Source organism: Leucoraja erinacea, chromosome 3 (genome assembly GCF_028641065.1).
Source record: "Leucoraja erinacea ecotype New England chromosome 3, Leri_hhj_1, whole genome shotgun sequence".
NCBI classification, from domain to species: Eukaryota; Metazoa; Chordata; class Chondrichthyes; order Rajiformes; family Rajidae; genus Leucoraja; species Leucoraja erinaceus.
The window spans coordinates 85,641,790-85,665,555 of NC_073379.1; the positions used below are offsets into that span (position 1 = coordinate 85,641,790).

The window sequence follows — 23,766 nt, forward strand, 5'->3', positions numbered from 1 at the left end:
TACGTAGAAATTGGTCGATTAATGAGCTTTGCATATATATTTTGCTCTGGTGGTATATACCAACTACATGGCTTCTATTATAAGGTGTTGAACACCCAATAATGTCAAATCTATGTTGTCATACTTCAGCCTATTCAGTTTTTAGTGATTCAGTTTTATAGGGACTTGGAGACTTCCAGACACCACTGCTGATACAATCAAAAATAGGAAATTGGATCTAATTTTTAAATTATCATCAAGAATATTCATCATACATAATGGTGAATTTTATTTAATGTAATTTAAGTTACAATAGACAATAGGTGCAGGAGTAGGCCATTCGGCCCTTCGAGCCAACACCGCCATTCAATGTGATCATGGCTGATCATCCACAATCAGTACCCCGTTACTGCCTTCTCCCCATATCCCTTGACTCCACTATCTTTAAGAGCTCTATTTAAATCATAGTTCATTGTTGGCAAATCTTGCACTTCAAAAATCTATTGTACCAACAGTAATGTCCAATAATACACACATTTTCACATATATACTTTTTGAGTTATACTCCTTTTAATATAAAAAGTAAATTATCTGAGATATATCCAGCAGTCTGTCTAGTTTCAGAGTTGCTGATTCAAAACGTTGTTGAGAGGGCAAAGATGAAATGAGGATGTATTTTGGTCATTAACAGCTTCAAGTTGTCCCTATAATTAAGCAGAGACATCTTATTATTATAATGCTGGGTGCTGATTCAGAAAGTTAGCAGATAAGCGAGTTCAGTATTCCAAAAAACGCAAGGAATCATGGGATTTGTCATTCATAATAAAGACAAAGCGAACGAAGCGCTGGCAGTATAAACTGTGTATAAATTGTCTAGTATTCTACCAATGAATTAATCTTGTGAATTTAATGAATGTCAACTTAATAGCGGACAAGCGTCGCTCTTTTATGAACATTAATTCGATCTTATTTCTATCTCGCTTCACAAACCCACACTCTGGAATTCCGCAGAACCTCTCCCGGCAGCGTTGGAGGACATTCTCTCTCTCTCTCTGAGGGGGTTAACCGACAGCCACTGAATAAGACAAGACATGCAACTGACGGTCCCCAGCCCGTCAGGGAACGGGTTCCTCGGGAGTTGGAACAGAGTTGTGCTGGAGTTAGCGCTGACTGTAAGCCTGGGGCTGCCACTGCTCCGGGCCGGTGTCCCATCACCCCAGATATCTCTGGCCGCCCCCGGACAGGGATGGGACACTCGGGAGGGGACGGGGACGGTAGTGAGACTCCGCTCACAAATCTGCCTCCAGGGGTTATGCAGGAGAGGGGTGCGTGGTTCGCCCCTGTATAATAATCAACAGCTACGGGAATAGGCGAGAGGTGCAACTGGCGGTCCCCGGGCCATTGGGGAACGTGTTCCATGGGAGTTGGAGCAGGGTTGAGCTGGAGTTAGCACTTCTTCTCCATGCTGGCTGTCAGCCTGGGGCCACCACTGCTTCGGGCCGGTATCCCGTCACCCCGGCTGCCCCCGGACAGGGATGGGACACTCGGGAGGGGATGGGGACGGTAGCAAGATCACCCATTCGCACTTGTTCTATATTATCTAACTCCAGTAGCAATTCAATAGTGCTTGCAGCGCCGGAGATCCGGGTTCGATCCTGACTACGGATGAAACGCAGGTCTGTATACACGCAGCAGCTCAGCTGCCGAGAATGTTTATCTCGAGTGACCCATGACCAGGGCATGCACAGTTAAAATACTGAACTAGCTTATTGTGAATATGCATATCCATTTCTTTATAAACAATAAAACCTAAAATAGACTGATAGCATGTGTTCAGCAGTAGAATTACTCAGGCAAAACTCAAAAGAATATTTACAATACCCAATAATTCTGGATAAGCAACTAAGGATCATCTTGATGTCATGAAATAACATGGCGGGGATACAGAGAGTGAATAATTAAGGGTTCATTTAATATTTATTTAGTGCGGAGTTTGAAGAGAATTATAAAGAATTACATTGAATTTACAACACAGAAAGAGATCATTTAACTCAATTGTTTTGTACCAATCTTTTATGGTTCACCATTTCCCTCACCCACTTAATTGTTCCCATTAATTGTATCGATTGCATTTGGCCATTAGCACATCATGTATATTTTCTGATTGAGTAATATAGGGAGATATTTGGATCTACCAGTAAGAATGTGCTCAGGCAAGTTGGTTATGAGGAGCATCTTAAAGCAAGCAAACAGTTGTAATGGACTACGATAAATGGAGAGGTAACATTGTGATCATGCAATGCCTTCAAACCAACTCTGATTGTTTTAAAATTGAGGCCTGGTTAACCAGCAACCAATAGACAATAGGTGCAGGAGTAGGACATTCGACCCTTCGAGCCAGCACCACCCATTCAATGTGATCATGGCTGATCATCCACAATCAGTACCCCGTTCCTGCCTTCTCCCCATATCCCCTGACTCCACTATCTTTAAGAGCCCTATCTAGTTCTCTCTTGAAAAGTATTCAGAGAACAGGCCTCCACCGTCTTCTGAGGCAGAGAATTCCACAGACTCACAACTGTCTGTGTGAAAAAGTGTTTCCTTGGCTCCGTTCTAAATGGCTTACCCCTTATTCTTAAACTGTGGCCCCTGGTTCTGGACTCCCCCAACATTGGGAACATGTTTCCGGCCTCTAGTGTGTCCAAACCCTTAATAATCTTATATGTTTCAATAAGATATCCTCTCATCCTTCTGAACTCCAATTCCCTTGTTTGGCAGGAACAAAGGAATCGAATGAGTGGGACTTTGGTGCAAGTCAGCATTGAGATAGCAGGAAAGTAGAACAAGGGAACTACGTTGGGCATATTGAGCAAATCAAGTTCAACAGGTAACAAAAGCACAAATGAGATACACACTCGATATAGCTGTTATTGTTTTAACGGAAGAGACTGTCTGTTTCCTCTGTTCTTTAAACGGACTATTTTCTGACTTTTGATTTCTTTCTTTTGAGTCATACTATAGACTGTCCAACCTCGTCATTGGCATATATGGTGTGAAAAATAAAACTTAAAAAAAAAAAATTCAGTTCTGGGCCATTCTGAACATTATTTCCCTATTCGATAAATCAACATCTTAGAAATTGCTTCATTGCATTTTAATAAAATTAAAACAGTGGCGTGTATCACTCCTCAGTTTCAGTTCTGTTTTCTCGAACTATTTCAAAATTTTGCAGCTGCTGTCACTTAGGCAGGAACTTATCTTACGCAACACACTTCCATCAGCTCAGGCAAGATGCTGCTTTATGATTAAAGGGAGTAGAATTGGAAGAGTGCTTCCAGGGTATCAGAGGGAACTGGACAGGTTGGTAAAGAATTGCATCTCCAGAAAGCAGGTTCTTTATGCAAGACTCACAGAGACCATTCAGGTGTGCATCGAGTCTTGTTTGGCAGGAGCCAGTCAGGGAGATGTCTCTAAGGAAGAGTATTGCACAAGTGCTGTCTTCAATTCAAGCAATACCTGGTGCCTGCCCCTCCTATTGTTGTGAATAAATAAAAACTTATTTTTCAGATTAGTGAGTTTGTAAATGATGCTGGAGGTGAACCTATGTCGATGTACCATTGATGTTACAGTTTAAGGCAATTTTACAGTGCAAAGATTCCATTGCAAAATCAACGGTTACATTTTATGACTGGATGATACCTATTTTCAACAGTGCATCACAATTTCTTACTAATTTAGGCAAGTCCCAAACTATAGATACTTTTCCCCCACTCCCAATCCCCGTCGCCCGATCTTCATTGAACCTACCATTTGAACAATCTTTTACTCAGCTGCCTAAATGAGTACTGAGATGGATTGTCATTCCACACTAAATTTCTTAGACAATAATACCTTTTATGCAATTATCACAACATTTTGCTGGATATGGATCAACTGACTATATATGGTACATGCTTGTAAATTAGTAAAACAAATGTTCTTCTTTAAGTACTGTTGTTTCTGGGATGGGGTGACTGATTACAAATAACCTACATTCTATATTTTGTCATATTTATTGAGATAGAAAGATACAACTGAGTTTGGGCAAAATATTACCTTGCAACATTCTGTATGTCTGATAAATATTGTGAAATGGAACTCAGAAATTATGGGTGGATTACATAAAACTACAATTCAAATATACTGAATATACTGAGTAATCCTATTTCCATCATGAACATACAATAGTGATATAAGACACCAGGTCCTACTACAGTAAACTCACAAGCTACTATGGTAAACTCACGAGCTGCTACGGTATTAGATTAGATTAGATTAGATTCAACTTTATTGTCATTGCACAAATACGAGTACAGGTACAACGAAATGTAGTTTAGCATCTAATCAGAGTGCAAAGTAGTAATATGTACAATGTGGATAAACTAGTACATAGGCAAATAAATATATACAGATAAAAGAGTATAAAAGATAGCTAGCGTCGGGCCTGTGAGTTCAGCAGGGTAATGGTATTTTGGAAAAAGCTGTTCCTCAGCCTGCTTGTGCGAGACCTGAGGCTCCTGTACCTGATGGGAGGAGGGCAAATAGTCCATGGTTAGGGTGAGAAGGGTCCTTAATGATTTTCCCGGCCCGTCTCAGACACTGTTTGCGGTGCAGGGCATCCAAGGCAGGGAGCGGGGCACCGATGATGTGATGAGTGTTTTTCACCACCCGTTGCAGTGCCTTCCTGTCAGCTGTTGTGCAGCTGCTGTGCCATACCGTGAACCAGGTAGTCAGGATGCTGTCAATGGAACAGCGGCAGAGGTTGGACAGGATCTGGGGGGGACAGGTGAACTTTCTTAAGCCTCCTCAGAAAGTAGAGGCGCTGCTGCGCCTTTTTGATCAGTTTGGTGGTATTGAGGGACCAGGACAGATCCTCTGAGATATGTACCCCGAGGAATTTGTAGTTGGAGACGCGCTCCACCTCAGTCCCGTTTATGTGGATGGGTATGTCTGCCACCTCTGGTCTTCCTGAAGTCAACAATTATTTATTTTGTCTTCTTTGAGTTGAGGACGAGGTTATTATTGGCACACCAGGCTGCCTGGACCTCCTCCCTGTAGGCTGATTTGTTATTGTCCCTGATCAGTCCTACCACCATGGTGTCATCGATGAATTTTATGATGGCGTTGGAGCCATACATAGGGACGCAGTCGTGGGTGAAGAGGGAATAGAGGAGAGGGCTGAGCACACAGCCCTGTGGCACGCCGATATGTGAAGAGAAAAAGATTAGTTAAAACAAATGCAGTCAGAAACAGGTGAATTTATCATGGGGAACAAGGACATGGCAGACCAATTGAATAACTACTTTGGTTCTATCTTCACTAAGGAAGACAAAAATAATCTGCTGGAAATAGCAGGGGACTGGGGGTCAAATGAGATGGAGGAACTGAGTGAAATCCAGGTTAGCCGGGACATGGTGTTAGGTAAATTCAATGGATTAAAGGCTGATAAATCCCCAGGGCCAGATAGGCTGCATCCCAGAGTACTTAAGGAAGTAATCCTAGAAATAGTGGATGCATTAGTGATAATTTTTCAAAACTCTTTAGATTCTGGAGTAGTTCCTGAGGGTTGGAGGGTAGCTAATGTAAACCCACTTTTTAAAAAGGGAGGGAGAGAGAAAACGGGGAATTACAGACCAGTTAGTCTAACGTCAGTAGTGGGGAAACTGCTAGAATCAGTTATTAAAGATGGGATAGCAGCACATTTGGAAAGTGGTGAAATCATTGGACAAAGTCAGCATGGATTTATGAAAGGTAAATCATGTCTGATGAATCTTATAGAATTTTTCGAGGATGTAACTAGTAGAGTGGATAAGGGAGACCTAGTGGATGTGTTATATCTGGACTTTCAGAAGGCTTTCGACAAGGTCCCACATAAGAGATTAGTATACAAACTTAAAGCACACGGTATTGGGGGTTCAGTATTGATGTGGATAGAGAACTGGCTGGCAGACAGGAAGCAAAGAGAAGGAGTAAACGGGTCCTTTTCACAATGGCAGGCAGTGACTAGTGGGGTACCGCAAGGCTCAGTGCTGGGACCTCAGCTATTTACGATATATATTAATGATTTGGATGAGGGAATTGAATGCAACATCTCCAAATTTGCAGATGACACGAAGCTGGGGGGCAGTGTTAGCTGTGTGGAGGATGCTAGGAGGCTGCAAGGTGACTTGGATAGGCTGGGCGAGTGGGCAAATGCATGGCAGATGCAGTATAATGTGGATAAATGTGAAGTTATCCACTTTGGTGGCAAAAACAGGAAAGTAGACATATCTGAATGGTGGCCGATTAGGAAAGGGGGAGATGCAACGAGATCTGGGTGGCATGGTACACCAGTCATTAAAAGTAGGCATGCAGGTGCAGCAGGCAGTGAAGAAGGTGAATGGTATGTTAGCATTCATAGCAAAAGGATTTGAGCATAGGAGCAGGGAGGTTCTACTGCAGTTGTACAGGGTCTTGGTGAGACCACACCTGGAGTATTGCGTACAGTTTTGGTCTCCTAATCTGAGGAAGGACATTCTTGCCATAGAGGGAGTGCAGAGAAGGTTCACCAGACTGATTCCTGGGATGTCAGGACTGTCATATGAAGAAAGACTGGATAGACTCGGTTTGTACTTGCTAGAATTTAGAAGATTGAGGGGGGATCTTATAGAAACTTACAAAATTCTTAAGGGGTTGGACAGGCTAGATACAGGAAGATTGTTCCCGATGTTGGGGAAGTCCAGAGCAAGGGGCCACAGTTTAAGGATAAGGGGGAAATCTTTTAGGACCGAGATGAGGAAAACATTTTTCACACAGAGAGTGGTGAATCTCTGGAATTCTCTGCCACAGAAGGTAGTTTAAGCCAGTTCATTGGCTATATTTAAGAGGGAGTTAGATGTGGCCCTTGTGGCTAAAGGGATCAGGGGGTATGGAGAGAAGGCAGGTACAGGATACTGAGTTGGATGATCAGCCATGATCATATTGAATGGCGGTGCAGGCTCGAAGGGCCGAATGGCCTACCCCTGCACCTATTTTCTATGTTTCTATCTTCAGTGTCAGAGTGGAGGTGGTGAGGTTGATTCTAACAGACTGGGGCCTGTTGGTGAGGAAATCCAGTGTCCAATTGCAGAGGGAGGTGGTGATGCCAAGTCTGCTGAGTTTGGTGATCAAACTGGTGGGGATGACTGTATTAAATGCGGAGCTGAAGTCGACGAACAACAACCTGATGTAGGAGTTGTTATTATCCAGGTGGGTCAGGGCACCTACGTGTTAAAAAGTATCAAATTTTTACATCCCGAGTATATTTCACTCGTGGGCTTTTTTCACCATGTTGAAAAAGTTCACAAGTTACCACGTTTCCCGAGTACCTGCCGTTAGCGCTAAGAGACGTCCCGAGCTCCGACGTACCCGCTACGTCATTCTACGTGCTTACGACGAGTTTGATTTTTTAAAAACTCGCGAGAGCTCTTGGGTGAACTCGCACAGTGGGACAGGGCTTTAAGTGTAGGAAGTAAGGAGTCCGGTGATGGACTAGTCTGAGGTCACCATGCTGCAGGTTCAGGCATCAAAGAGCAGAGCAGTTGTCAAGCTAGGCTGAGGCACATCCTGTCAAATGCTTTCTATAGCACATCTATAGAGTTTCAAGAAAATCCTTGTGGACATGCCAAATCTTCTCAGATGCTGATGTATTTCATTCATAAAGAGACCAGGTTGCTAGTTACATGAATGACCAAATACTTGAAATTGTCGACCATCTCTATGGTGCGGACAGGGTTTTGGCGATTTTTCAGCGGACTGCCGGCGACTGTCAAGATGCCGGCAGTCGCCTGAAAAACTGGAAACTGGAACGGCGACTATCAGAGTGGAACACACACACACATAAACACATCGCAAAGGCGAGGTCAGGGCAAATGGGGGAACGCTGTCTAAAATTCACACGGTACAAAGCCAAGGTGACACAGACACACACTGCGATGAACAAGAAGGTTGATGCTGCAATTAAGACGGCTAGCACAGTGTACGGTAAATCCTTTACAAAGAGGGGAAAAGGGGGGAGAAGGGGGGAGGGAAAAGGAGTGGAGAAGCCAGACAACTTTTAATAAGCCAGAAGTGCACAGCTGTGAAGTTCGGCGGACATTTAGCATTACCAGTCAGTTACCCTTGGTTCTCAAAACTCCTGCTTACGTTTTTTTCCCCCAATGAGCCAATGAAAATGATCGGTCAGCAAAGGCAATTAACTAAAACGACCTACAACTACCTATAACTACATGGCGGCCCCATTACATCTGCACCTACGACTACAGGATTATCGATTTTCTCCATGGCGACCAATATTTAGTCGCAGAAAAATTTTCAACATGTTGAAACATTTGCGGCGACCACACTGAGGCTGCGTCTAGTTCCCAGAATGCAGGAACTCCTCGCGACCATGAAGGAGGCTCATCAGAGACCCTCAACGAGCATGTGGCAATCATGTGGCGAGCGTGGAGCGTCTAAAAAGTCAACGAAGTGGGACAAGCCCATTAGGTTGAAGCCCCACCACCATTCTTCAGGTCAACAACTGATTCTTTCATCTTGCTGAAATTAAGGACCAGGTCATTGTCCTTATATTGAGTCCCAAGGTTGTTAACGTTTTTGTTGTATTCCATCTCATCAATGTTATTGATCATGCCGATGGTATAATCGGCAAACTTAAACTGTTTAAATTTGGGCCACAAAGTCATGGGTGTACAGGTAGTAGAACATGTGACTGAGCAAACAACACCGAGGAACATCAGTGTTGAGGGTTTGAACATAGTGCGAACTCTATCATCAAGTTCGCTGATGACACCACTGTTATGGGATGAGTCACTGATGGTGACGACTCAGAGTATAGAAGAGAGATCGACCGATTGACCAAATGGTGCCAGCACAATAACCTGGCTCTCAACATCAGCAAAACCAAGGAACTGGTAGACACAAAATGCTGGAGTAACTCAGTGGGACAGGCAGCATCTCTGGAGATAAGGAATGGGTGATGTTTGGTACTGTAAAACAGCAACTCTCCTGCTGCGCCACCGTGCCTCACTTGTCAGAGTGAGGCCCAGCGCTAATTACAGGAACAGCACCTCATATTTCTCTTGGGTAGCTTGCACCCCAGCAGTATGAACATTGACCTCTCTAACTTCAAGTAGCCCTTGCTTTCCCTGTATCTCCATCCCCTCCCCCTTTCCAGTTCTCCTATCAGTCTTACTGTCTCTGACTACATTTTATCTCTGTACCGCCCACTGCCCTGACATCAGGCTGAAGGGTCTTGACCCGAAACGCTACCCATCCTTCTCTCCAGAGATGCTGCCTGGCCCGCTGAGTGCATCAAGCATTTTGTGTCTACCTTTGATTTAAACCAGCATCTGCAGTTCTTTCCTACACATTGAGGTAGAGGATGTTGTATTGGCACCACCATTGTTACGGAGCTCTCTATCTCCTTCCTGTACTTCATCTAGTCATTACTCTTGGGTTCTGTGAAATTAACTGGCATTCTGCAATGTATAACCACAGGAGAGTTTTTAGAATGTGTAGCTGCATTCATGAATATAACATTAAGCCAATTCGACAGTAAGAAAAAATGGCAAGATCAACAGTCTGTAAGTACTATTTGTAATGTTTCATTTACTACATAAAGTATTGGTTCAGTTCAATTTAGTTTATTGTCACGTGTACCGAGGTACATTGAAACGCGTTTGTTGCGTGCTAACCAGTCAGCGGAAAGGCAATACATGATTACAATCGAGCCAGTGCACAGATAGCACAATTAAAGTAAGAAATGCTGTAGGGGTAGAGATTTAAAAGTGTGGAGCGATTGTGATGTGTGATTACAGATCCGCTTCCGTGACTAGCACACTAATTGTTGCCTGGGTTGGGCGCCATCTTGGATCAGGTATTGGTTTATTATTACTTTCTACAGAGCATCAATAGAAATTGGTAAACGTCAATGGAGACAAAGCAAATTTCCTTCTTCTCCTGAGGAAGTAGAGGCTTTCCTGGCACTGATATCAATGTAATTGGACCAAGACAAATTGTTGGTGATAGTTGATAGAAACTTGATAGTTTTCAACTTTGTTACATCAAGCTTTCAACATCTCTGCCTCAACAACATTGATGTAGATTGGGGCATGTACAACAAACACCCAGCTTGCAGAAGTTGATGACTAGTTCCTTCATTTTGCTAACATTGAGGACAAGGTTGTTGTTTTAAATTTGCTTTCTCTTTCCAGTACTATGTCTCATCATTGTTCAAGATCCGGCTCACTATGCGGGTGTCATCTTCTAACTTGTAAAGGCAACTAGAGCAGAATTTAGCCTCACAATCATGAGTGCAAAGGCAATACAGTAAGGGGCTGAGAACGCAACCTTGCAAGACACCACCTTGAGGATTTTACTGCCTATACTCGGATTGCAGTCTGTGGGTCACAACGTCAAGGATTCAGTTCCAGAGGTGGGTGCTGAGTTACAGATTGAGGCATTTGGAGACTAGTTTAGTTTACCTGCAGATGAGTTTACTTACAGCAAACTTTGTGTTGATTCAATTGATCTTTTAAGAAATATTGGATTAGAAATTGTACTGTACTTGGAAAAGAACATTTACATTAAGAAAACCCCACAAAGGGAAATCTGGCTGAAGGATAATGGAAGAATCTCACCCCTCATCAGATGCCAATCAAGGCTCCCCATAACTAGTCAGACAGGCATCAATCCACCGGGAAAGACCCGCTTCAGTTTATGAGGACCTTGTACTGTATGCACAGATTTTGCACAATTAATGACAAATGTTTTTCATTGCTATAAATTATTGTGCAAACCAGATGACCTACACACATATCAATACATATTCATGATATGCTAAGCATACATTTCTCAATATTTTTCAAGCATTAAAAATTGATCTTTTCCCCCTAATATTTGATTGTACAGCATACAAAAAAAACGATAGGCTATACTGAAAATTCCAAAGTTATTTTCTGTAACTTTTGATGTAACTACCACACCAGGCTAGAAGCTACCAGTCCACTCTGTCAAAACCTGCAAATCTCCTTTGCCACATCACTGTAGGCATTAGATGTATGGTGTACAGCAGTGGTGTACCAACCATAATTTGTGGATTAAACTTCAAACAAATAAACTATTTCTAGCACTTTAGTAATTTACAATCTCATTGCCCTGCACTAGGATAAAGAAAAGCCTGGACCAGATAATAGGCCTTGTCTTTATCTTAGTTTAATTCAGAGATACAGCGAGGAAACAGGCCCATTGGCCCACCGCCTGGTGATATCTGCACACTAGCACTATCCTACACACTAGGGACAATTTACAATTTTACCAAAGCCAATTAACCTACAAACCAGTCCGTCTTTGGACTATGGGAGGAAACCGGAGCTCCGAGGGAAAACCAACACAGGTCAAAGGAGAACATACAAACTCCATACAGACAGCACCCTTAGACAGGATCGAACCCGGGTCTCTGCCGCTGTAAGGCAGTAACTCTACCACTGCGCCACCGTGCCTCCCTTGTATAAAGCTGCCGGCAAATTAATGGAAAGAATACTTAGAGATAATATATATAAGCATCTGGATAAACAGGGTCTGATTAGGAACAGTCAACATGGATTTGTGCCTGGAAGGTCATGTTTGACTAATCTTCTTGAATTTTTTGAAGATGTTACTCGGGAAATTGATGAGGGTAAAGCAGTGGATGTTGTGTATATGGACTTCAGTAAGGCCTTTGACAAGGTTCCTCATGGAAGGTTGGTTAAGAAGGTTCAATGGTTGGGTATTAATGGTGGAGTAGCAAGATGGATTCAACAGTGGCTGAATGGGAGATGCCAGAGAGTAATGGTGGATGGTTGTTTGTCAGGTTGGAGGCCAGTGACGAGTGGGGTGCCACAGGGATCTGTGTTGGGTCCACTGTTGTTTGTCATGTACATCAATGATCTGGATGATGGTGTGGTAAATTGGATTAGTAAGTATGCAGATGATACTAAGATAGGTGGGGTTGCGGGTAATGAAGTAGAGTTTCAAAGTCTACAGAGAGATTTATGCCAGTTGGAAGAGTGGGCTGAAAGATGGCAGATGGAGTTTAATGCTGATAAGTGTGAGGTGCTACATCTTGGCAGGACAAATCAAAATAGGACGTACATGGTAAATGGTAGGGAATTGAAGAATGTAGGTGAACAGAGGGATCTGGGAATAACTGTGCACAATTCCCTGAAAGTGGAATCTCATGTAGATAGGGTGGTAAAGAAAGCTTTTGGTATGCTAGCCTTTATAAATCAGAGCATTGAGTATAGAAGCTGGGATGTAATGTTAAAATTGTACAAGGCATTGGTGAGACCAAATCTGGAGTATGGTGTACAATTTTGGTCGCCTAATTATAGGAAGGATGTCAATAAAATAGAGAGAGTACAGAGGAGATTTACTAGAATGTTGCCTGGGTTTCGGCAACTAAGTTACAGAGAAAGGTTGAACAAGTTAGGGCTTTATTCTTTGGAGCGCAGAAGGTTAAGGGGGGACGATAGAGGTTTTTAAAATGATGAGAGGGATAGACAGAGTTGACGTGGAAAAGCTTTTCCCACTGAGAGTAGGGAAGATTCAAACACGGGGACATGACTTGAGAATTAATGGACTGAAGTTTAGGGGTAACATGAGGGGGAACTTCTTTACTCAGAGAGTGGTGGCTGTGTGGAATGAGCTTCCAGTGAAGGTGGTGGAGGCAGGTTCGTTTTTATCATTTAAAAATAAATTGGATAGTTATATGGACGGGGGAAGGGAATGGAAGGTTATGGTCTGAGCGCAGGTATATGGGACTAGGGGAGAATATGTGTTCGGCACGGACTAGAAGGGTCGAGATGGCCTGTTTCCGTGCTGTAATTGTTATATGGTTATATGGTTATATTATCAGATTCTTGAGAAATGAAATATGACAAACAGGAAGTTTGCATCTATGGGAAGTAAATTAGAAAAACAAAAGCATTCCATTAGTGGTGATTTTTTAAGTCAGCTGCAGAGCTGTTTTCCAAGCGATGATAATTTTTCTGCTGACTCGACTGACAAATGCACATTTCCATTATGGGTCATATAAGTGGCTCAGGATTTTGTTATCCAGCAATAAAGCTTCCTGTTTAATTTTCCTTCCTTATCCTGGTAAGATTATTTTAACTTCCTGAGAGTTCGGCACAGGAAAATTGAAGCTTTCACTTTTATAAATATTCAGCTTTGAACATATCTTTCCTGCTGCACGGTGCAAGGCAACATTTGAACGGACATTTTATATGTAGAAGTCTGTTCATGACTAACTCTAAAAAATGCATAATGGTAACGTTGATAGGTGACAAAATACACAATACTTCTTGTACTCGTACAAACTGAATATATTGTTACTTTTTAAAAGGGGGCTATAAATGTCCCAGGTTTTGGAGACCTTCAATGCAGCAGATTCCACAGTTGATTTATGCTAACATGAGTGTTCCAAAATTATATTCCTATTGCATAGTTCTGTATTAGTGCTCAACTTTATTAAATAAAAATCCAATAATGAGATGAAGAATAGACAGAACTTCCTGCTGGGAGTTGCAATTTAGATTTCAAAAGAAGCAACATTTCTAGAGTATCATGTCATGTTGTTCAAAGCAACCAAGCCGCTCGCATGCAATGCCTTGTTCTATTGTCAAACAGCCTCCTACATTGCTTTTTGAAGAAATCTACAAACAGTAATGCCGCAAAAGTCCTGTGACTGATTTTTGTTGTTGTATTTCTTTTGGGAGAGTTCTCTGGAAATAATGGTGCAATCTGATTAATTCTCTGAATGATTCCGTTACCGAACATCTCATGATTGGCATGGTTTCTGTATCTTTTGGGAATTTCTTCTCCTTCATTTTTGCCCTGAGGAATATATCAAGACGAATGACGCCAGTGTTAAGGAAAATTAACCTATTTTCACTGTCAACTCCCTCTGTCAACTTGTTTACTTTAACAAAGGTTTCTCCCTGAGATAATTATGAATTCTTTAATGATATCAGAAAGATGATTGTAACTGGATGGTAATTGGGAAAACCTATCGTCATTGAAGCAAATTCTTTAATTAAAAAATAAATCAGTAACACTTCTAAGACTGACTGCATGAAAACTCTGTTGGAAAAGTGTATAATGGTCCAGAACATGCTAGGTGGGAAGATCAGTTTATGAGCGATGGTAGCTCATCTTACGAGCCAGCCCATGATTTGTTGCCCAGGCTGTGTTGGTGGACTGAGAATGCTGGTGGATTGTGCCATTGATGCCCAACTTTACTGTCAGATGACGAACAAGAGGGAGGAGCAATGTCCGAGTGGTAGGGTTAAAACCCGAGAGCGGGGCTTGTTTTTTACAGAGGCCCAGGAGCCCTGCTGATTTCTTCCAGTAGTTTGTATTGTATTGTATTGTACTTTGTATTGTATCCTAGGTAAGGGGGGAGTATGAGTTCCAGGGCAGTTTACTGTTCTGGATGTCAGATGTGTGAGGTCAAGGAATCTGATAGCCTTCCAGACGTCCACATTTGGGCCGGGGTGCATTGGGATGGGGGGGGGGGTGGGGGGGGGGGGGGGGGGGGGGGGGGGGGGGGGGGGGGGGGGGGGGCTCCTAAGGGACCGTATAAGGAACCTGGAGCAGCAGCTCGATGACCTCCCGTCAGGGAGAGCGAGGAAGTCATTGAGAGGAGTTACAGAGAGGTGGTCACTCCAAGACCACAGGAGGCAGGTGTGGGTCACGGTTAGGAGGGACAAGGGGCACAGGCAGGGTCTAGAGAGTACCCTGGTGGCTGTACACCTTGACAATAAGTACTCCTGTTTGAGTACTGTTGGGGGGGACAGCCTACCTGGGGGTAGCAACAGCAGCTGGGCCTCCGGTACAGAGACCTGCCCTGTTGCTCAGAACGGTAAGGAAAAGAAGAGAAGGGCAGTAGTAATAGGGGACTCTATAGTTAGGGGGTCATATAGGCGATTCTGTGGATGCAGTCAGGAGACCCAGATGGTAATTTGCTCCATGGTGCCAGGGTCTGGGATGTGTCTGAACGTGTCCAAGATATACTGAAGTGGGAGGTAGAGGAGCCCGAGGTCGTGGTACATATAGGCGCCAATGACATAGGTAGAAAAAGAGAAGAGGTCCTGAAAGGAGAATTTAGGGAGTTAGGAGGAGAGTTAAGGAGAAGGACCGCAAAGGTAACAATCTCGGGATTACTGCCTGTGCCACGCGAGTGAGGTGGAGGATAAATGCGTGGATGAGGGACTGGTGCAGAGGGCCGGGATTCAAGTTTCTGGATCATTGGGACCTCTTTTGTGGAAGGTGTGACCTGTACAAAAAGGACGCGTTGCACTTGAACACAAGGGGGACCAATATCCTGGTGGGGAAATTTGCAAAGGCTACTGTGGAGACTTTAAACTAGAATGGTTGGGGGGAGGGACTCAAATAGAAAAAGCTAGTAGACTGTGTGTGAGGCAGAGAGGCAGAGAAGGGAAGCACACAGACACAACATGTAGGGGGGGATGAAGAAAAAAATAATAAACAGAGAATAAGAGGTGGTGGGTTTCTTAAATGTGTGAGCAGAGAGGGTGTAAAATGAGGGAAGAAACAATAGGTAGCAAGGTGAAAAGTAAAAGTGGCAGGCAGACAAATCCAGGGCAAAAATACAAAAGGGCCACTTTTCAACGTAAGAGCATTGTAAAAACAAGCCTGAAGGCTTTGTGCCACAATGCAAGGAGCATTCGTAATAAGGTGGATGAGTTGAATGTGCAGATAGCTATTAATGATTATGATATAGTTGGGATCACGGAGACATGGCTCCAGGGTGGCCAAGACTGGGAGCTGAACATCCAGGGATATTCAATATTCAGGAGGGATAGACAGAAAGGAAAAGGAGGTGGGGTAGTGTTGCTGGTTAGAGAGGAGATTAACGCAATCGAAAGGAAGGACATTAGCTTGGAGGATGTGGAATCGATATGGGTTGAGCTGCGAAACACTAAGGGGCAGAAAACGTTAGTGGGAGTTGTGTACAGGCCACCTAACAGTAGTAGTGGAGTTGGGGATGGCATCAAACAGGAAATTAGAAATGCGTGCAATAAAGGTCAAACAGTTATAATGGGTGACTTCAATCTACATATAGATTGGGTGAATCAAATTGGCAGAGGTGCTGAGGAAGAGGATTTCTTGTAATGTATGCGGGATAGTTTTCTAAACCAACATGGAGAGGAACCAACGAGAGAGCAGGATATTTTAGACTGGGTATTGAGTAATGAGGAATGATTAGTTAGCAGTTTTGTTGTGCATGGCCCCTTGGGCAAGAGTGACCATAATATGGTTGAGTTCTTCATTAGGATGGAGAGTGACATTGTCAATTCAGAAACAAGGGTCCTGAACTTAAAGAAAGGTGCCTTTGAGGGTATTAGACGTGAATTGACAAAGATTGACTGGCAATTGATTCTTAAAGGGTTGACGGTGGATATGCAATGGAAGGCATTTAATGACTGCATGGATGAACTACAACAATTGTTCATCCCAGTTTGGCAAAAGAATAAATCAGGGAAGGTAGTGCATCCGTGGATAACAAGGGAAATCAGGGATAGTATCAAAGCAAAAGATGAAGCGTACAAATTAGTCAGAAAAAGCAGCCTACCAGAGGACTGGGAGAAATTCAGTCCAGCAGAGGAGGACAAAGGGCTTAATTAGGAAAGGGAAAATAGATTATGAAAGAAAACTGGCAGGGAACATAAAAACTGACTGCAAAAGTTTTATAGATATATGAAGAGAAAAAGATTAGTTAAAACAAATGTAGGTCCCTTGCAGTCAGAAACAGGTGAATTGATCATGGGGAACAAGGACATGGCAGACCAATTGAATAACTACTTTTGTTCTGTCTTCACTAAGGAAGACATAAATAATATGCAGGAAATAGCTTTGGACCGCGGGTCAAATAGATGGAGGAACTGAGTGAAATCCAGGTTAGCCGGGAAGTGGTGTTGGGTAAATTGAATGGATTAAAGGCCGATAAATCCCCAGGGCCAGATAAGCTGCATCCCAGAGTACTTAAGGAAGTAGCCCCAGAAATAGTGGATGCATTAGTGATAATTTTTCAAAACTCCTTAGATTCTGGAGTAGTTCCTGAGGATTGGAGGGTAGCTAATGTGACCCCACTTTTTAAAAAGGGAGGGAGAGAGAAAACGGGGAATTACAAACCAGTTAGTCTAACATCGGTAGTGGGGAAACTGCTAGTCAGTTATTAAAGATGGGATAGCAGCACATTTGGAAAGTGGTGAAATCATTGGACAAAGTCAGCATGGATTTACGAAAGGTAAATCATGTCTGACGAATATTATAGAATTTTTCGCCGATGTAACTAGTAGAGTGGATAAGGGAGAAACAGTGGATGTGTTATATCTGGACATTCAGAAGGCTTTCGACAAGGTCCCACATGAGAGATTAGTATACAAACTTAAAGCACGCGGTATTGGGGGTTCAGTATTGATGTGGATAGTGAACTGTCTGGCAAACAGGAAGCAAAGAGTAGGAGTAAACGGGTCCTTTTCAGAATGGCAGGCAGTGACTAGTGGGGTACCGCAAGGCTCACTGTTGGGACCCCAGCTATTTACGATATATATTAATTTGGACGAGGGAATTGAATGCAACATCTCCAAGTTTGTGGATGACACGATGCTGGGGGGCAGTGTTAGCTGTGAGGAGGATGCTAAGAGGCTGCAAGGTGACTTGGATAGGCTGGGTGAGTGGGCAAATGCATGGCAGATGCAGTATAATGTGGATAAATGTGAGGTTATCCACTTTGGTGGCAAAAACAGGAAAGTAGACTATTATCTAAATGGTGGCCGATTAGGAAAAGGGGAGATGCAACGAGACCTGGGTGTCATGGTACACCAGTCATTGAAAGTAGGAATGCAGGTGCAGCAGGCAGTGAAGAAAGTGAAAGGTATGTTAGCATTCATAGCAAAAGGATTTGAGTATAGGAGCAGGGAGGTTCTACTGCAGTTGTACAGGATCTTGGTGAGACCACACCTGTAGTATTGCGTACAGTTTTGGTCTCCAAATCTGTGGAAAGACATTCTTGCCATAGAGGGAATACAGAGAAGGTTCACCAGACTGATTCCTGGGATGTCAGGACTTTCATATGAAGAAAGACTGGATAGACTTGGCTTGTACTCGCTAGAATTTAGATTGAGGGGGGATCTTATAGATACAGGTGCACAACCTTTAATCCGACAGCCTTGGGACCAGACACTTTTCGTAATTTGGAATTTGTCGGTCTTCGGAATGGAAATTTTTTAGCGTAGATTTTAATGGCTGACTCAGTGGTAGAGTGCTCGGCTCATATCCGCAAGGTCGCGAGTTTGCGCCTTGATCCCGGCAGTTCCTCGGTCGCGAGTTTGAGTCTTCAGTGTAGTTTTTCTCTTGCAGAATAAATGTCTGTATGAAATGCAGTGTGTTGAATGAATTCCTGAATTTGTAAATGTGACCGCAGCATTGAATCACCTCCCGCACTCATGTCACCCTAGCGGGGCTACATGCCCTTAGGCGGCCTAAGGCGACATTTTCACACTCTTATATCCGTGTGCAGCAGAGGCGCCAAACGTGAGCTTTGGTGTGCAGATGACATCCTGGAAAAAATGTCTGGTTTCTTCCAGGTAGGCGATATACCCTCCCGCGCAATATACCCTCCACTTCTCTTTTTAGTTCCCGTTTCTTCCAGGACCGACCCGAGGTTCCGCTGTCACCTCTGTGGGCCACCCTCGGTGAACGCTCACTCAACTTTGCCTTGGGATTCGTACTCTCCCGCGCAATATACCCTCACCTTCTCTTTTATGAATGGGGATTTAGTTCCCCTTTCGTCGAGGACTGACCGGAGGTTCCGCTGTCACCTCTGCGGGCCGCCTTCGGTGAACGTCCTGTCTCCCTGTCCCTGGGATAGCAGGGGGCGATAAAACAGCACAATACCCCCCTCCCCCTCCCCCCCCACCCCCAACTCCAGAGGAATCCGCTCCCCGATGGGCCGCTACGGCGACGCGCTGCGCGACCTCAAGAACAAGACGCACCTTGCGCACCATCAGTTTCTGGCCTTCTGGAGTTGGAGCGGGGCTGGGCTGGAGTTGCTGATCTGGGATCTCCGTGCTTGCAGTGGGCCTGGGGGTCGGTGTCCCGATGAGGGGGCACAGCTCGGGCTGTGGGCGAACTGCCACTTGTCGCCGTAGCGGCCCATCGGGGAGCGGCTCCTGGTGGTCCCGATGTCTCCCGCTAGTTTGCAGTTTTCCTCTGGAGTTGGAACGGGGCTGGGCTGCTGCTGGCTGTGGGTCTCTGGGATCTCCGTGCTTGCAGTGGGCCTGGGGGTCGGTGTCCTGTTGGTCCTGACGTCTCCGGTGACTGGCATTGCCGACGTGAAGACAGTGCAAAGCCCCTACGCCGGTGCAATGCACGGGGAGCTGGAGAGGGGAGGGAAGGGGTCACACACATGGCCGGGAAGCAGAGGGGTGTAGGTGGGGTGAAACTGAAGGGAGCGACAATCTGCAGCTCCCTGCCCGCTGAGTTAAAAAAGTTCCCACGCAAGACTCACGATACACTGTGTATCGTGAGTCTACCGTGGGAACTTTTTTAACTCAGCGGGCAGACAGCAGCATATTGTCAATTATTAACCCTCCCGCGCAATATACCCTCACCTTCTCTTTTATGGATGGGGATTTAGTTCCCCTTTCTTCGAGGACCGACCGGAGGTTCCTCTGTCACCTCTGCGGGCCGCCCTCGGTGAACGTTTTCAAGGACCTTTTTTCAAGGACTGAAAAAATGTCGCTATTCGGAGGTTTTCGTTATTTGGATCTTCGGATAAAGGTTGTGCACCTGTACTTACAAAATTCTTTTTTTTTTCACTTAAATTTTTATCGATTTTTAAGAGATATATACAAAACAGTACAACACCATCACCATAAATAAAACAAAGTAAGAAAAACAGCAATCAAAATAAAAAAATAAGTAGATAGAGGGGAAAAGAAAAAAGAAGTAAATAAATACAAAAATTGGAATAAGACCGTGTGGTTCACTTACCAACTTAAAAAAAGAAAATACATTACATTGATTAGTTATCTAGAAATAATTCACCATTCATACAAACATACCATCTAGTTCTGTATAATGCAATCTTCCCCTATCTAGCTCGGCATTTATCTAATTGGTGTCATGGCTCAAATAAACGGTCCATTTTTCCAAGATCTTCTCAAATGAATTCTCCTTGATACTTGACACGATAGTCCCCACCAGACTGGCCGGGAAGCTAATGGAATTGGGGCTCAACACCTCCCTGTGTGCCTGGGTCCTGGACTTTCTCACCGCCAGGCCCCAGGTAGTCAAGATGGGAGGGAATACATCGAAGTCCCTCACCCTGAGCATAGGATCGCCCCAGGGTTGCGTCCTCAGCCCCCTATTGTACTCCCTGTACACACATGACTGTGTGGCTAGGTTCAGCTCCAACTCAATAATTAAGTTTGCTGATGACACTGTGGTGGTGGGCCTGATCTCAGACAACGACGAGAAGGCCTACCGGGAGGAGGTGGCTGATCTAGCACTCTGGTGCCAGGATAACAGCCTCCTCTTGAACATCAAAAAAACGAAGGAGCTGATCATGGACTTTAGGAGGGCACATCATCTGAGGACGTACACTCCATTGAGGATAAATGGGGATCCTGTGGATAGGGTGAACTGTTTTAAATATCTGGGAGTCCACATCTCCGAGGATATGACATGGGCATCACACGCCTCAGTGCTCGTGAGTAAGGCAAGGCAGCGCCTTTACCACCTCAGGCAATTGATGAAATTCAGAGTGTCTCCGAGGATCCTCCAGTGCTTCTACGCAGCGGCGGTGGAAAGCATCTTGTCCGGGAACATTACCATCTGGTTCGGGAATTGCTCTGCCAAGGACAAGAAGGCTCTGCAGAGAGTAGTGCGTTCGGCCGAACGCACTATGGGAACTTCACTCGCCCCCCTGCAGGAACTATACAACAGGAGGTGCAACTCCAGAGCAAATAAAATCATGGGAGACCCCTTCCACCCCTGCAACGGACTGTTCCAGCTGCTACGGTCAGGCAAACGCCTCCATTGCCATGCGGTGAGAACTGAGAGGTTGAGAAGGAGTTTCTTCCCAGAGGCAATTCGGACTGTAAACGCCTATCTCACTAGGGACTAACTGTACTGAACGTTTTTTCTTCCATTATTTATTATGTAAAAGAATATGTGTGTTATGATTGTGTTTATAATTTGTTTGGTTGTTTTGTTGTTTGTCTTTTGCACAAAAGTCCGCGAGCATTGCCACTTTCATTTCACTGCACATCTCGTATGTGTATGTGACAAATAAACTTGACTTGACTTGACTTGACTTGAGTAGACTCTCAAGGAATATGTCAATTTCTCCATGTTAAAAATGTCTCACACAATTTCTAACCACTGTTCCTGTTTTGGACTTTTTTCATTAAGCCACTCCCTGGTAATGGCCTTCTTACTTGCTGCAAGCAAAACTTTAATCAAATATGTATCTTCTATTTTTACACTATCTTTAATATGCCCCAGATACATCACAGGGCAGGTATTTGGGATTTTATAACCCAAGATATTATTTACAGCTGCATTAACATTTTCCCAGTATGGCCTTATCTTTAAACAGTTCCAGAAAATATGCGAGTGGTCTGCCTCCGTACTCCCACACAGCCTCCAACAGTGTTGTTGGACAGCAAGTTGTCTGCTTTTTATTTTGCGTTATAAAAAAGCAAGATAGATTCTTCCAGCAAAATTCTCTCCATACTAGTGAGCTTGTGGATGAACATTGTGTTTCACGCATTTGATACCATTGTTCTTCTGTTATTTGAATCATTAATTCTGCTTTCCATTTTGTTTTTATGTAGAGCGTTGATTCTCCCCCGCTTCCCACCAGAGCTTGGTAGAAAGCAGAGATGACCCGAGACCCCTTCTGTTTGTATGCATCCACAATCACCTTGATCACATTATTTGAAGTTTCATTTAGTTCTGGCCTTATCTCTTTTGTAAAGTAGTCTCTTAATTGCAAGTATCTAAAAAAATCTTTGTTTTCGAGACCATACTTTGACTTTAAATCTTGGAAGCTCATAAACTCGCCATTTTCTGAAACTGTATACATTGCCGTTATGCCTTTTTGTGCCCATTCTGTGAATTTTGAAACATACACCCCTGGCTTAAACTTTGAGTCATATGCGAACCACTTCAATGCGTGAACCCCTCTTTTTAATTTGTATTTTTCCACTACAGGTGCACAACCTTTTATCCGAAAGCCTTGGGACCAGACACTTGTCGGATTTCGGACATTTTCGGATTTCAGAATGGAAGATTTTTAGCGTAGATTAGGTAGGTAGCGCGGGCGGCTTGAAAAGTCTGGAGCAGCTGCCTCCTCCCCGGAGACCGGGAGAATCATTGCATAAATGTTAGTCAGTTAGTTTGGAGGGATTTTATGTGGTGGTGGTGGTGGTGGTGGTGGTGTAGGGGTGAAGGGGGAAACTTTAATTCTTAGTCCCCTACCTACCTGGTCGGCGACTCCCAACCTCGCGGAGCTGGGGGCTCCGTCCGGCCGCGGGCGGCGCCGGTTGTAGCTCCGACCCCGGCAACTCTACCCCTGGCTGCGAGGCGCTCCAAATCCAGCGCGGCCCGCGGCCGGACGTCCCAGCTCCGAGAATGTCGGGAGTCGGCAGCGTCGCAGCGCTGGGATACCAGCGGGGAGCGAGCAATGCCTTACCGGGTCGCCGTGCGGCAAGCTCCGGAGCGCTGTGGCCGCCTTCTTCCAACATTCGCGGAGCGTCGCTGGATTTGGAGCCGCAGAGCTCCGACCCCGGCAACTCTACCCCTGGCTGCGCGGCTCCAAATCCAGCGACGCTCCGCGATGTTGTGTGTCGGCGGCCACAGCGCTCCGGAGCTTGCCGCACGGCGACCCCGGTAAGGCATTGCCCGCACCCCGCTGGTATCCTAGCGCTGCGACGCCGCCGACTCCCAACATTCGCGGAGCTGGGGCGTGCTGGATTTGGAGCGCCTCGCAGCCAGGGGTAGAGTTGCCGGGGTCGGAGCTACAACCGGCGCCGCCCGCGCCCCCACACGGCCACAGCGCTGCGGAGCTTACTGCACAGCGACCCGGTAAGGCATTGACCGCTCCCTGCCTCTCCGACCAGGTAGGGGACTAAGAATTAAAGTTTACCCCTTCACCCCCTTCACATAAAAGCCCTCCAAACTAACTGACTAACATTTAAGCAATGATTTACAGATGTTTAAGCGTCTCCCGGTCTCCAGGGAGGAGGCAGCCGCTACAGTAGTACAGACCTGGGTTGACCGTGGGTCGTTTTGGGTCAGGTTTGGCGCCAAACGCGAGCTTTGGTGCGCAGACGACATCTGGAAAAAATGGCCGGTTTTCGGAGCTTTTCGGTTTCTGGAACACCGGATAAAAGGTTGTGCACCTGTATAACATTCCATATTTCTAACGTAAATGCTACTATTGGATCCATAAAATTTAGAAGATTGAGGGGGGATCTTATAGATACTTACAAAATTCTTAAGGGGTTGGACAGGCTAGATGCAGGAAGATTGTTCCCGATGTTGGGGAAGTCCAGGACAAGGGGTCACAGTTTAAGGATAAAGGGGAAATCCTTTAGGACCGAGATGCGAAAAAAATTTTTCACACAGGGAGTGGTGAATCTCTGGAATTCTCTG

At 44.7% G+C, this 23,766-nt stretch overlaps 1 protein-coding gene across 1 annotated transcript in view; it reads right to left on the reverse strand.

Annotated features, from left to right (window-relative positions):
* Positions 1 to 498: 498 nt before the first annotated feature.
* LOC129695805 (uncharacterized) overlaps positions 499 to 23,766 on the reverse strand; it is a 46,361-nt gene continuing 23,093 nt past the window's right edge. The window contains exon 5 of the mRNA XM_055633131.1: positions 499 to 683. Within this exon, the coding sequence (XP_055489106.1) occupies positions 673 to 683 (11 nt within the window). The 3' untranslated portion in view covers positions 499 to 672. The remainder of the gene's footprint in view (positions 684 to 23,766) is intronic.